General features: G+C 42.7%; 1 protein-coding gene across 2 annotated transcripts in view; it reads left to right on the top strand.

Annotated features, from left to right (window-relative positions):
• spag1 (sperm associated antigen 1) overlaps positions 1-13,945 on the top strand; it is a 25,216-nt gene extending 11,271 nt beyond the window's left edge. Inside the window, exons 10-18 of one of the 2 annotated variants that reach the window (XM_004077699.4) lie at positions 146-583; positions 6,409-6,508; positions 7,337-7,489; positions 8,086-8,243; positions 9,624-9,765; positions 11,129-11,255; positions 11,630-11,776; positions 12,832-13,155; positions 13,253-13,945. In XM_004077699.4, the coding sequence (XP_004077747.1) occupies positions 146-583; positions 6,409-6,508; positions 7,337-7,489; positions 8,086-8,243; positions 9,624-9,765; positions 11,129-11,255; positions 11,630-11,776; positions 12,832-13,155; positions 13,253-13,381 (1,718 nt within the window). In that variant the 3' untranslated portion in view covers positions 13,382-13,945. The remainder of the gene's footprint in view (positions 1-145; positions 584-6,408; positions 6,509-7,336; positions 7,490-8,085; positions 8,244-9,623; positions 9,766-11,128; positions 11,256-11,629; positions 11,777-12,831; positions 13,156-13,252) is intronic. The other variant, XM_020709942.2, reaches the window with a different exon arrangement.
• The last annotated feature ends 6 nt before the right edge of the window (positions 13,946-13,951 follow it).

Genomic DNA, 13,951 nt, shown 5'->3' with positions numbered 1-13,951 from the left:
AATATTAATGCTGCATAATTTTATAATTCTGAAGTTGAAAAAAACATGTTCCTGCCCCCTGGTACTCCTCCACAATGATGTCACAACTAACTCCTTCCTGTGGGCGTGGCCTGCCCCTCCCTCCCTGTCTCCCTCACCCTTCCAGCTCGTCCGGTTCAAGCAAGCCAGCCCGTGGGAGGGGAGGAGAAATCAGTTGGTCCTGCCGAGAGGGGAGACATGGGAAACTCTCAGAAAAAGCCCCACGGCAGAGGGAGCGGGGGTCCTCCGAGTGAGTCCTCCAGCTCCCCCCACGGAGGCAAGAAGAGCAAAGGAGGCAGCGCCGACAAGTACAGAGTCACGCCGGAGTCAAAGCTCGCCAACGGGTCCAGCAAAAGCTCTGAGTCACAGCGGGAGGATCCGAGCAGCGGCAGAGCCACAGCTGCACAGAACGGCGGGGACGCAGTCAACCTGGATGCCCCCTGCGGAGCCCTGCCGCCCCCCCTGGCCCGACTGAAGAACGAGGGGAACCTGTTGTTTAAAACAGGACAGTTTGCAGACGCACTGGACAAATACTCCCAAGCCATCCAGGGCTATGCAGACTCAGGTGAGCCGGGTGGTGGTGGTGGGGGTTTCCTCTGAGGACTCCCCTCAATCACTACGTTTACGTTCTGACACACCAGTGAGTGTGTCCTAAGCAGGTAGTGCCGGGAATCAGCGCGCCGATCTTTCATCCTGCAGCTGTAAACCAAAGGTCAGCAGGTTACCGCTGCAGAAAGAAAGCTGAAGGAAGCGGACCAAGTCCGTTTGGGTTCCTGGGATGTCCAGAGCTGCTCCAGAGTTTGCCGGTGCGCTGCGTTTGCCCCAGGGCACTGCGTCACAGAGGCCGTTGGAGCGAGCGCAGAGACAGCGCTTCTGCTTTATCCTGCCTCTAAGCCGGCCAAGTCACGTGACCGCTAACCACTCTCTGCGAAATGGGATCGGAGCCGACAGCTATAATTCTCCCATAAAGGGAGTGTGGGCAGTTGTAAACAGAAACTGCAGATCAGCCCCCCCTGAGACTCCTGGAAGGTCCTGACCTCTGACCAGGCACGTGCACACATAGTGGCCTAGGGGTGCTACTAGTGACCTTCTAGCCTCGTAATTAAAAGTGCCCTCAGTTTTTTACGTTTTTATTGGTATTCACTATAACTAATTCATGTTAGAGACACCAGAGAAAAGCGTTGGTACAAAAACTGCCAACACTATTGTAGCTTCACATTTTCTTGGTTCTGATCTGCCGCTTCTGTCTGAGCGGCTCCACGGCCACTCAGAGAGAGAGACAGCTTCCCCACGGAGAAGCGAAGACTTGAACGTTACGGAACTCGAACCTGTGACTTCTGCTATAGCTAATCGCGGGTTTGAACGTTCCTAAACGCGGTTTAAATGTCAGGAAAACGCTCCCTATTAGACAGGGAGAATGCTTCTACTTTAGCGGCGCATCAATTCAACACAGAGCAGGTCACGCGGCGACCGGAAGTTAGGTATTAAATTCAAAAAAAAAAAAACCGGGACTATTTTAAAAAGAAATTAACCTTATTTGACCTCACTACGGGTCTGACACTAAATGTATATTTTACGTAATATTTTCTGAGTAGAAAGGCCTTTTTTTACACTTTGTAGCATTTAGTTTCACAATCTTCTGTATTCAAATCTTTCCAGTCACAACAAAAGTCTGTGTTTAGAGGATAAGATGCAAAATAGAATTTAGATGTGAATCCCATCATAGAACCAGAGTCACATTGGATACAGCTGTCAGGAACTGGAGGAGCCAGAATGCAGGAAACTGGACTTGGTGCCAGAAATGTGAAACTGTAATAAATAAGCATAAACAGGACAAAAAGCACAGAGAAACAAAATGCAGATAAAGTAGATGACCTGACAAGGTAGAACTGAAAACCAGACACTTTTAGAGCTGAAGACAGCTGTGAAGGCAGCTGTGGATGATAAACATGAAATGATGGGTCTGGAGTGACTGACGTGATCAAAAACACCCCTGAATCCTCACAGCAACTGCATGATATCATTAAATATTATTAAGAATTTCAGCATCCTGTGAATAAAAGTCGTAGGATATGTTTAAAATATTAACATCTGGATTAAACTTGATTCATGTGAATTATGCCCATTATGCCAAAAATAAATAACCTATTGCTTTCAAGTCTAGAATAAAGTGAAGAAAGTCGCGTTGACAATAATTTGTTTACATGAAAGAAATGACAGTCGGATCACTTTGACCTACACAGGTCTCACAGCTGCATATATCTGTAAGTACTTTCAATTTTACTCATTCCATATGGACAAAAAGAAAAATGTGTTTTTGCTGTCCTTTTCCGACTTTAAGCCTCTGCTGCTCTAAAATCCTGCCAGTGACCCTGCAGCAGATGCGTCCTCTGATGGGCTAAAGCAGGCGTCACGGCAAAATACTGAGACTAATATGGACAAAACAAAACTTTGGCAATTTGGGGAGCTAAAAATATAAAAATAAGACCAAACTGAGAATATTATTTTATTACTGTGTAATAATTTCTGTCTATAAACTCCATACTACTAGAAAGTCTGTTCATCACCCTTATAAATGATGCCACTCTGAGAAATGGCTGTTTGTGTGATGAGCAGCAGGACAGAGTTTGGGTTTTACTATGGGGTTAATGCTTCATTTCAACAATTTGATTCCTATCACAATTAGTGGCTGTTGATGATAATCATAGTTGATATTGGTTTATTTTAAACGATCTGATTCTCTGACCTGAAATGGATCCAGGAGATCTTTATCCAAAACTTTAACCTGTGTGATTCAGAGAGAAATACCTGGAACTTAACAGTGAAGATTTCCAGATTTCTTGGATTTCTTCAAGATAATTAAATGTAAAAATCTAAAATGTGTCCAAACAAACAGGTACGGTAATCAAGAATGAATGTCAAATCCATTCACATTTTAGTTTCCTAAAGTTCAGTCCTCTGTTGTTTTTCCACATCACAAGAATCCAAAGGGAACATTCTTAGAACATTCTAGCACACTGGATGGTCACATGACTTAATAAATTCAAAGTGTTTCCACACATTGGACTGGAATGATGGTTGATCAGTTTTTGCTGATGTCATCACATGTGTGTTGTCCTCTGTGATGCACTCTGTCGTTTTAACATTATAGTAAAATAAACCTACTGTACCTCAATCCAAATGGTATTTTCCAAGATCATTATAATCGATTTATTTCATTTCGAAGAGATTTTATTTTTTACTGGTATAAGTCAATTCCATGAACAACTTGCACCTCTTCATGCTGGTCACCAGCCTGTCACACTGCTGTTAATTAATCATAACTTCATTATTCCTCCATGCAGATCCCACAAGGGTTCAGTCTGGTGGGAGGTTGGCGTCAGTGTTCGGCAATGGAGTCGCCACCAGTGTGTGAATGTGTGTGTGAATGGGTCTGTGACTGTAAAGCGCTTTGGGCCTTGTAGGTAGAAAAGTGCTATATAAGTATACGCCATTTACCATTTACTTTAGATCAGGACCATTAACTAATCTAATCTACAGACATCTATAGAGACAGAAAGACAGGAAATACTTTGTTGAAAATGGGAGTTGTGTCTCAGACTACATGGCCTTGACTTGTGGTGTGCCCCAGGGATCGATCCTGGGACCCTTTCTGTTCAACCTCTACATGCTGCCAATAAGGCAGTTAATGAGCAGTAATAACATATCTTATCACAACTATGCAGATGATACTCAGATCTATGTGTCACTGACAACAGGTGAATATGGGCCGGTGGATTCACTCAGCCACTGCCTCCAACAGATCAGTGCGTGGATGCAGAACAACTTTCTCCAGCTAAACTTAAACAAGACCGAAGTTATTATTTTAGGCCCACAGAAACAAAGAGAAAGTGTCAGCAGCTACCTTCATTCTCTGTCTCTTAAACCCTCAAATCAAGTCATAAACCTAGGGGTAATCATGGACTCTGACCTGAACTTTAACAGCCATATCAAATCAGTGACATCAGCTGCATTTTACCATCTGAAAAACATTGCCAAAATCAAAAACATAGTGTCAAAGCCAGACCTGGAGATACTTATCCATGCATTTGTCTCCAGTAGGTTAGGCTACTGTAACGGCCTGCTCACCGGCCTCTCCAAACGAGCTGTAAAACAGCTTCAGTACATCCAGAATGCTGCTGCTCGAGTCCTGACCAAAACCAGGAAGTACGATCACATTAGTCCTGTGCTCAGGTCTCTGCACTGGCTCCCTGTACCTCAAAGAATAGACTTCAAAGCAGCTCTGCTTGTGTACAAGTCTCTCCATGGCCGAGCACCAAAGTACATCTCTGACATGTTAGTGCCATATGAACCATCTCGTACTCTGAGGACCTCAGGGGCCGGCCTCCTGTTGATTCCCAGAGTCAGAACTAAACAAGGGGAATCAGCGTTTCAATATTCTGCAGCTAAAATCTGGAACAGCCTCCCTGAAGGCGTAAGACAGGCCTCTTCTGTGTTCATGTTCAAATCTAGACTTAAAACATTTCTGTTTAGCCGTGTATATGACTGAAATGTCCTATCTGCACTTTTCTTTCCTTTCCTTCCTTTCTTTTTAAATCAATTTTCTAATTTTTTCTTTTCTTTTAAAGTAAATTTTACGTTGATCATTTCTATGATGTATTTTGATTTTAATGCATTTTTCTGTTCTGTGAAGCACCTTGAATTACTTTGTGTACGAATTGTGCTATACAAATAAACTTGCCTTGCCTTGCCTAGAGAAATAAGCTGCTGTTCGCTTGGTCAGAATAACCATTTTTGTTCTGATACCTTTTTTAACATGTTCTTGATCATTTCATTTTTTTGTGGTATTTTTTCTGTAGTTAAGGTTATTTAAGGTATAACCTGACCAATCATGCCTCAATAATAATAGGTGGTCTGATATTGAACATTCAAAATGTTTGACAGATTCTCCCAAGTGGTTGGGGTGTGTGGCAGGGGGGGCTATTCTTTTGGTTAGGCTGGAGCCTGGCCTGCACTCTCTTTGCCCCTGTGCCTCCCTGCTCTCTGGGGTTGGGGGCCCCTGCGTCAGTCCTGCTGGTCTGCCTGGCAGATGTGATTGCCCGGCGGGCAGATTTCCACTACCTACTGTAGTTGTATTGTGTACATCTTTACATGTTTGCTTGTCAACTTTTTTGGAGCTCTCTGACTTTAAACAGACTTTGAATAGGAATGTTAAGGAGTTTATACAAATATACACCTTGTGTGTCAGAAGAATCATAATTCCTGTTGTAACAGAAAAATATGTCCAACATGAGAGGCCTTCAGCTCTCATCTGTCAGCTCAGCTGTTGGACAGGACAAGTTAAAAAAAAGGGGTAGGGGTGTGGACTTCCACCAAACTCACTCCTGATTGGTGAGACTGGTTGCCATAGAAATATTGACTCAGACTGACTCGGATCCATCATTGCTTACTGATGTCATCCGCCATGGCGGTGTCTGTCTTGGTGTTTGTGTTGGAACTGGAAGTGGGTCATTTTCTATGGGTGACGTCACCCCCACTCAGTCCAGTTGTGGTATATAGTCGAGGGTCAGGACTGTTCCGTCTTACCTACTTCGCTCTGATAGACCCTGATCTGTTGGGGCAAGTGGTCATGTTTTCATAGTCAGGGTCCAGACTATGAAGATGAGTTCTTCTGAGCTTTGTTTTTATAGTGTGAAGACTTGAACATGCTCTGCACAATCCACTGAGAGTGTTAAGACATGAAAATCCATCATCAACCATAGTGATGTGAATGAACAAGCGGATGCCCTTTGGCTCCAGAATGTGTTGTTGCCTATCTGTGAATATTGACTCATAAATTCATAAAACAGAAATTCCAGTGGCAGTTCCTCCTCTACGCATTTTAAATCTAAGGGAATGATTTTGCAGTTATTGGACTAAACGATTTGCTTAGGATGACAGAAACTCTGCGTTAAAACATAGAAGTGACATGTTCTCTACCACTCTAGAGCTCTGGGATCATTCTGAGCATCTCAGGATCCACCTGAGTCTGAATCCTTTCAGGTTTAGTTTATTTCCTTTTGGATGTGCATCGTCTCAGGAAAACCGATGTTTCCGATGGACTGTACAGGACTGGGTGGCAGAGTCTTCCTTGTTTTTGCCAAGGATGCTTCTGAACTTTAACTGGACGGAGAGTTAAGGAAACAAGTGTTGATGGACAAGAAGAACTCAGGACTTCCAGTGAAACTGGAACTTTGTTCTCGTATCAAGTTTCTTTGAAGGAAGAAAATGGAAGGATTTGATGGCAGCCTACATTTCCCAGAAACCCCTCATGTTTTTACAGGCTGTTTTCAGAGCTTCCCTCAGGTGTGTGTTCATATAAACTCCAGCAAGTGTGTCTTTGTTCTACAGGGATTGACAGTCCACAGGATCTGTGCATCCTGTACTCTAACAGAGCAGCATGCTTCCTGAAAGACGGCAACAGTCAGGACTGCATAGAAGATTGTACGCGGTGAGAAACTATGATAGATTTTTATCTTTTTAATTAGTTTCTGCTTTGTTTTTTCCATTTAAGTATTTTTACAGGCTTTTATAAAACACAGACTCCAGGATCCCCCATATAAAAGCCTTCCAAATACAACCCGGTTACATTGAGGGCGTTCAGAAAACTGAATGGATGTTTTTTGATGCAATTATTCTACTAAATTGCAATACTAAAAACAAGAAAATATGTCCTTTTTTTGTATTAATCTCCACCAAACTGCTGGAAAACGACACAATTCTTCTATAGAAAACAGATTTTCTAATTACATTTTCCAAATGTAATCATTAAAACAAGTTTCTTTATTCACGTCATGACAGTATTTAAATGCAAAATCGACCTATGTAATTACAGATACACTTTGTATGCTGTAAAAGCTAAACCCCACTGGGTTTTAAATCTATTGCTTTATGTTAACCTTCTATATTTTAGAATGCCAGCAGCTTCTCTGTTTTTTTTTTACCTTATTTGAAATAAACCTGAGTTTGCATGATGCTGCTTTACAGCTCCCATGAAGATGTAATACTTAAAAAACAAGGAACGTATTATAAGATTGGAAACCTTTTTCTCCTCTAGATTCAAACGCGTTGTAGAAAGAGTTATTGCTAATTTGTTGCGTCAAAGTTTGTTTTCATTGCTGCTTTTGGTAAATATCAACGCAGTAAGAGCTAAATCATGAACACTGAGTGACTCCATGGTGTTTTTCTGTGCAGACAGCCTTATTCAACAGCATCTATTCCGAAACCTGTGGACTTGATCCTTTGCACATGTCTCATTATCTCTATTTATACTGTTCAGAGTCCTGGAGCTGCAGCCATTCTCCTTAAAGCCCCTCCTGCGGCGAGCTATGGCTTATGAGTCCCTGGAGCGCTATCGAAGGGCCTACGTGGATTACAAGACTGTCCTGCAGATAGACATTAGTGTGCAGGCAGCTCAAGACGGCGTCAGCAGGTATTCGCTTTCACCCGTCACACAGTCTGGGAGGCTTCTGACGGACTTTAATCTTCCTGCTCTCTGTTCTGAAAAAATATTTTTCAAATGTGTTTTGTGGAACAATAAAAGCTCTGTACCTGCTCATAAAAAAAAGTCGACTGGAGGTCAAATGCAGGTGTATCCAACACAGATATAAGGATGTGTTTGATCAGCCTGCAGCCGTTTGATTTATTCCATTTATTTCATAAAAAGCTCCGTCGCATAATCTCAGTAACACATTTGGAGAAATTGAGCCGTGAAAAACACTGAAGCTATTTACAGGTCAGCACGCTGAGCTGGTCATAAAGCAGCAGCTCCGGCTAAAGTCTAATAATGGCTCTTAGACTTCATGTCCTTTCTCTGTTATGCAACACAGACACTCACCTGGCCTAAAGCCTCCATCTTACTGCGCCATGCTGGCGTCCAGATTTGTTTGAAAAGCTCTAACTTTGTTAAAGCTCAGATACCAGAGCTCGTGGCGTTCCCTGCAGGCCTGCAGCGGGAGCATCAATCAATCTTTTCCTTTCTCCTGGATTATTGATTGGGTGTAGTGAAGTTCCTTCTGTGCCCTCCAGAATCACACGTATGTTGATGGAGCAGGACGGCCCAGAATGGAGGGAGAAGCTTCCAGACATCCCACCGGTGCCTCTTTCGGCTCAGCAGCACCGCAAGGTGGAGCCCGCCAGTGCCGAGGTCCTTCAGGCACGAGCAGAGAAGGCTGCAAGGGACGCAGGTCTGCACTCTTATCTGACTCTAAACCATTGTTTTTCAGCCAGAGATGGTCAGGTGTGCCGTGGGAAATTACCCATTAACTGATCTAACAACATTTTCCATCACCAGGATATCAGCTCTGTATTCATCCAAACAGGCCCTGATAAAACACTGAGTAGTTAGGAATATGAAAGATCGTAAAATACTTTTTTTTCTTTGTGTTTATTTGATTCTATTAAAGACATTTTGATAAGAATGATGGTACCGCGATTTAGCTGCAGCTAAAGCCGTTTTCTGAAAAGTCCCGTCCCTTTAACTGTCCAATCATTCTTGGAGTCTTAATCACATGCCATCAGTGTGACCAATCAGAAGTGGTTAAAGTCTTCACTTCCTTGTTCTGATTCTGCTCATAAGTCTCTCCGTTCCAACAAAAATACCAGCTAAAGCTCGTCTTTAGCGGTGTAGCTTTCCACAGAATCTGGTATCAGACCGTGGAACAAGTGAACAAAACAATGAAGCTCAGAGACGCTGGTCTTTCTGCGGTCGGCGGATTGTTGCACTACATCTCCCATGATGCATTGGGTCAAAGTGACAACGTCTTGGCGCACAATTAGTCTCTCCTCTTAACGTCTTGAAACAACAACGAACACACATCAAACAGTTTTTAAATCTTCTAACTTAACTTTTATTACATCTTTTAGAAAAACAGCTGCAGCTTCCAGCTTTTTCTGCAACAATTATCACAAAAATGCACGTGAGATTGTAGAGGGACTGTAGATCAATACAGACTATGGTTTTCTCCTTTATTTTTAATTTTTGGATGCTGGTGTGCCGCAGGATTTTTGTCAAGGTTAAAGTGTGCCGTGGCTCAGAAAAGGTTGAAAAACACTGTTCTTGACAGACTTTGAATAGGATGGTTAACTACTTTTCTTGTTTTGGCCCTGTTGAAAATATCGGTAATACCTGTACAGGATGAATTGAGCAGCTTTTACTCATACATTTGAATGCATCCTTTAATTAAACTGGAGCCGACAAAGAGGCTTGTGTTGCCACTTTCATATCCGATGAATGTTTTGCTGTTCTGGACGTGGACAGTTCCTTCTCTATTCATCTTAAACTAATGAAAGAGCAGAGCTGCTGGCAGTTTGCTCTGCCACAACACTCTGCTGCACATTGATCAGCTCATGGTTCAGCTCTTTGACTGACTGCCTACTTAACTCATGCCAACGCAGCATTTATTTAAAAGACCAAAACTGCCCGGATTTGCAGCAGTGGCCTGCGGAAGGGGGAGACGGGGGCAATTAAAGTGTCAATAAAGTTTGATGTTCTCAGAGGGGAAAAAGGTAAGCACTTTTAACACAAAGACGTCATTATGGAGATGTGTGTGCTTTTTGTCTTTCAGAGAGAAGAGCCGAGGTTCTGTTTTCTGCTTTGAAGCAGGAAGGGAACGATTTAGTGAAGAAAGCTCAGTACCATCAGGCTGTGGGAAAGTACACAGAATGTCTGAAGATGAAGCCAGACCAGTGTGCCGTATACACCAACAGGTAAGAGCCGTGATGGTTCCAGTCTCTGCTGCTTTTCATGGTGTGAACAAACACCACATGTTCAGACTGAGACTCCCTCTCCACCGCCTCCGTTCTGTCCAGCGCTGGAGCCTCACAGGAAGCTGACGCTTACAGGAAGTGTTCCATTGTGTGTTGCTGTTTGCACACACATGTGGAGCTGTGCTGCTGCTGCAGAGCAAACAAGCATCTGCTGCTTCCCATCACAGCTGAATCCCCCAGCATGGATATAATGCTGTTAACAACGCCCCCCCCAATCAACTTTGATCCTTTCTCGCCTCTCTCATTATAAAAAGAAAAATATCAGCCAAAATATATACAGTATGGTACTTCCAGGGTATTCAGTGGTATTGTGGTATCGACATGGTACTTTTGTTGTTCCTACTGGGTACTTGCATGGTACTATTTGGTTCATCCTTACATGGGTGTTTGTATTATACCTACTGGGTTTTTATATTATACCTACTGGGTTTTTATATTATACCTACTGGGTATTTGTATTATACCTACTGGGTATTTATATTATACCTACTGGATATTTATATTATACCTACTGGGTATTTGTATTATACCTACTGGGTATTTATATTATACCTACTGGGTTTTTATATTATACCTACTGGGTATTTGTATTATACCTACTGGGTATTTATATTATACCTACTGGGTATTTGTATTATACCTACTGGGTATTTATATTATACCTACTGGGTATTTATATTATACCTACTGGGTATTTGTATTATACCTACTGGGTATTTATATTATACCTACTGGATATTTATATTATACCTACTGGGTATTTGTATTATACCTACTGGGTATTTATATTATACCTACTGGGTATTTATAGGATACCAACTGGATATTTACTTGTTGAGTTGTCCTTACATGTGGACATGTAAGGACAAAGTAAGTACAAATAAAGTACCTTGAATTTACTTGTTAACTCAGTGTATGTCTCATTGTATTTACCATGTGTCACAAAGTAGCAGGTAAACAGAAACTACCTTTTGAAGTACTGTGAAGAATATACTGTTTACTAAATTAGTCAGTTAATGTGTGTTTCATGGTACTCACTATATGTACTTGTGTGTTACCTTATTGTGTTTTTCATGGTACTTACTAGTAGTAAGAAGACAGTAGGTACACAGAAGATGGAATGGAATTGGACTGTGAAAGAAACTTGGCATATTTCTCCTCTATTACCACTTGCAGTGACAAATTCTGGGTTCATTTGAGTATTACCTGGTATTTACCCCTTAAGAAAGATGAAACGTGTTCTGATGGTGTTAAAAAGCTGATCTATCTGTGACCCAAACCTAAAACCTGTGTGTGGTTGCAGAGCTCTGTGCTACTTGAAGCAGGAGATGTTTACGGAGGCCAAGCAGGACTGTGATGCAGCCCTGAAGCTGGAGCCCACCAATATGAAGGCTTTCTACAGGCGAGCCCTGGCCCACCGAGGCCTCAAGGTGAATGGAGCTGGACTGAAGGACTCTGGCTGTAACAGTGCGCTCACACGATGGAATAGACTAGCTGGACGCTTTCTACATGAACACAAGCTGTGAAACGCGTAACAAGCAGCACAAACCACTGCAGCACAGGCAATACAGGAGATCATTTCAATGGCTTCTCTTCAGGAAACCAGATTCTCAGAAAGCTCAAATGTGAACAACTGTCAGTCATTTCCTTCATCATAATTCCATCTTGATTCTTGAAGACCTCTGACCAGTGTAGCTGCAAACTCTTAATACTTATGAACACTCAAAAATTCCCTCTTAACAATTAAGACCCAATAATCCTCTTTATTCCTTGGTGAAGCTGTTTTTGTCTGCTTTGCCATCAGGACTATTTGGCCTCCCGCTCTGACCTGCAGGAGGTGCTGCGCCTCGATCCCAGTGTGCAGGAGGCTGAGAAGGAGCTGGAGGAGGTGACGCTGCTGCTCAGACAGAGTCCGCAGGACAAGCCCAGGAAGGTCGTCCCCATCAGAGAGGTAGAAGCTCTTTTACAGCCAAGCTGGATGCACCGCTCACCTGGAGGAGTTCTGGTTTGGAGAACGTTGTTAAACTAGAGAATCCTAACAGAAGCATTCTGCAGGTCAGATCTGAGGGTCATGTATAACGTTGAAGGGTCCAGAGCACAGTCACTGGAAATGAAGCTCAGAAAACGGATCCATTAAAGATTTATGCAGAACTTCCCACACGGGTTTAGTCCTAGAATGCGGCACATTAGTTAACCTAAAGTTAAACTCCTACAGCTACACACCAGCAGTGGTGGTGTTCATTTTAACACATAAAGATCAAAGAAGACACTTCCCTTTTTAACCCTTTAAAACTAAGATGGCAATAAAGCATACCCGTCATGTAAAAAAAAAAAAAACGAAGAAAAACGTTTCATGTCTCTCCATGTTGAAGGTTTTAGTATATAAATCTTTATTTTCACACTAATTTATCAACATTATCAACATGGAACCATTGCCGCGGAGCCCCCGCCCCGTAGCTGAGAGCTCTCTGTTTAAAATGCTCTCCTGCTAGCTTACAGCCCCCCCCAGACACCCAACCAAACATTAGCGGTGCAACAAAAATGGCGAGCAGTATCAGAGCTATCCAGCTGGACAGTTTGATCCAGATTCTAGCTCAGACGAGGAAACAAAGACGTTCATGGAGCTGTGGAGCGGAGCAGGAAGCCACCATATTTTCTAGATTTAGCTCTTTTTTCCAACTGCATGTTTCCATCTGCTCCTGATTCACAACGATTTGAATAAAGAAATACTCAGAAATGTATTTTTAATCTTCATTTTCTTTTTTAAATGTCCTCCATTATCATAAAAATGCCATAAGAACATGTTGGAAACACCAAAAAAAACATTTTTATTAGATTGGGTCTTTACCCTTTTCCATTTTTCGCTAAAATGTAGTGTTTTCAGGTTCATCTGCAGTGTGTGACTCTGCAGCATTTAGATGTTTTAAAATGCAGCCTGCTTTGCGGTGGGTTTTCCCGTTTACCTTGGAGGTTTTACTGTAGGACCTGTCTCATGTCTGACCACAGGTGGACAATGAGGAAAATGTGGCCGATGTTTCCAACGCAGCGAGCAGCTGTACAGGAGAAGACCTCTCCATCCACCTCCATCCCTCCAGCGCCTTTGAATTTTGTCAGGCTCTGAACGCAGCCCGCTGCAGCAAAAACACAGCCGCCTGCGCTGAATTGCTGGCCTCCACCGCACCTCAGAGTCTTCCTCAGTTCCTTAGCAACCAGCTGGACGGACACACCATCAGCTTCATGATGCAGGCGCTCGACTCCCATTTACTGGAGAAAGATCCTTACCTGGTTTACCGACACTTGAACCAGCTGCACATGGTGGACAGGTTCAGGGTAAGACTGTGTTTAGAAGAAATAACATGAAAGTTGTCTACGTTTTGAAAATGGAAGTAAACCCTCACTTTGTGGTTTTTTTCCATGCTGTTTGCAGACAACACTCATGCTGCTGGAGAAAGACGAGCGAGACCGCATGATGCAGCTGTTTGAGCGTCTGTCGGCTGTGGAGAGCACAGAGTTCAATAAGAACGATGTTCAAAATTTGACCAACAAATACATCTGACTGTTGTGCATGAGCTGCTCTCCCTCTTCTGGTGGATCTATGCAAACGAAGTGGGAACATAAAGGAAGGAAGCTGCAGAGCGCGCCCTCAACAATTCCCTGAACTGATTTAGAAAGTGAGCTGTAAATGATCTGTGATTGTTTGAGATGATCTAAGAGTTTATTTTTCAATTTTGAACATTTGGCTATGCAACTTTACTTCACACCAGCATCAAATGCATGAACTGTGCAGCAGCAGGACTGATGGGGGACCGTTTGATTTTGTGGTGCAAAGTGCAATGTTGGAGGTAATGCAAGGCTGCAGACAGCCCCCTGCTCTGTCAGGTCCCATCAGGACGACGTGCTTTCCAAAGAACTCAGCCACCAGTGTCGTCTTTAGAGAAGAGCCCTCATGTTTCTGCTAAGATCAGAGACATGGTGATGCTAAATGGAACAGAGCTCATTAAGACCCGTCTTGCAGGATCTCCCCTTATAATAAATTAACTGTTTAATTATAAATATTTGAAAGGTATTTCTGTATTCTCATGAGATAATGTTGCAGGAAAACTAAACTGTTTTTATTTATTGACTG

This window comes from Oryzias latipes, chromosome 16 (assembly GCF_002234675.1).
Source record: "Oryzias latipes chromosome 16, ASM223467v1".
Lineage (NCBI taxonomy): Eukaryota > Metazoa > Chordata > Actinopteri > Beloniformes > Adrianichthyidae > Oryzias > Oryzias latipes.
The sequence above is the reverse complement of the archived record's forward strand: the minus strand, read 5'-3'. Positions and strand labels throughout refer to the sequence as shown.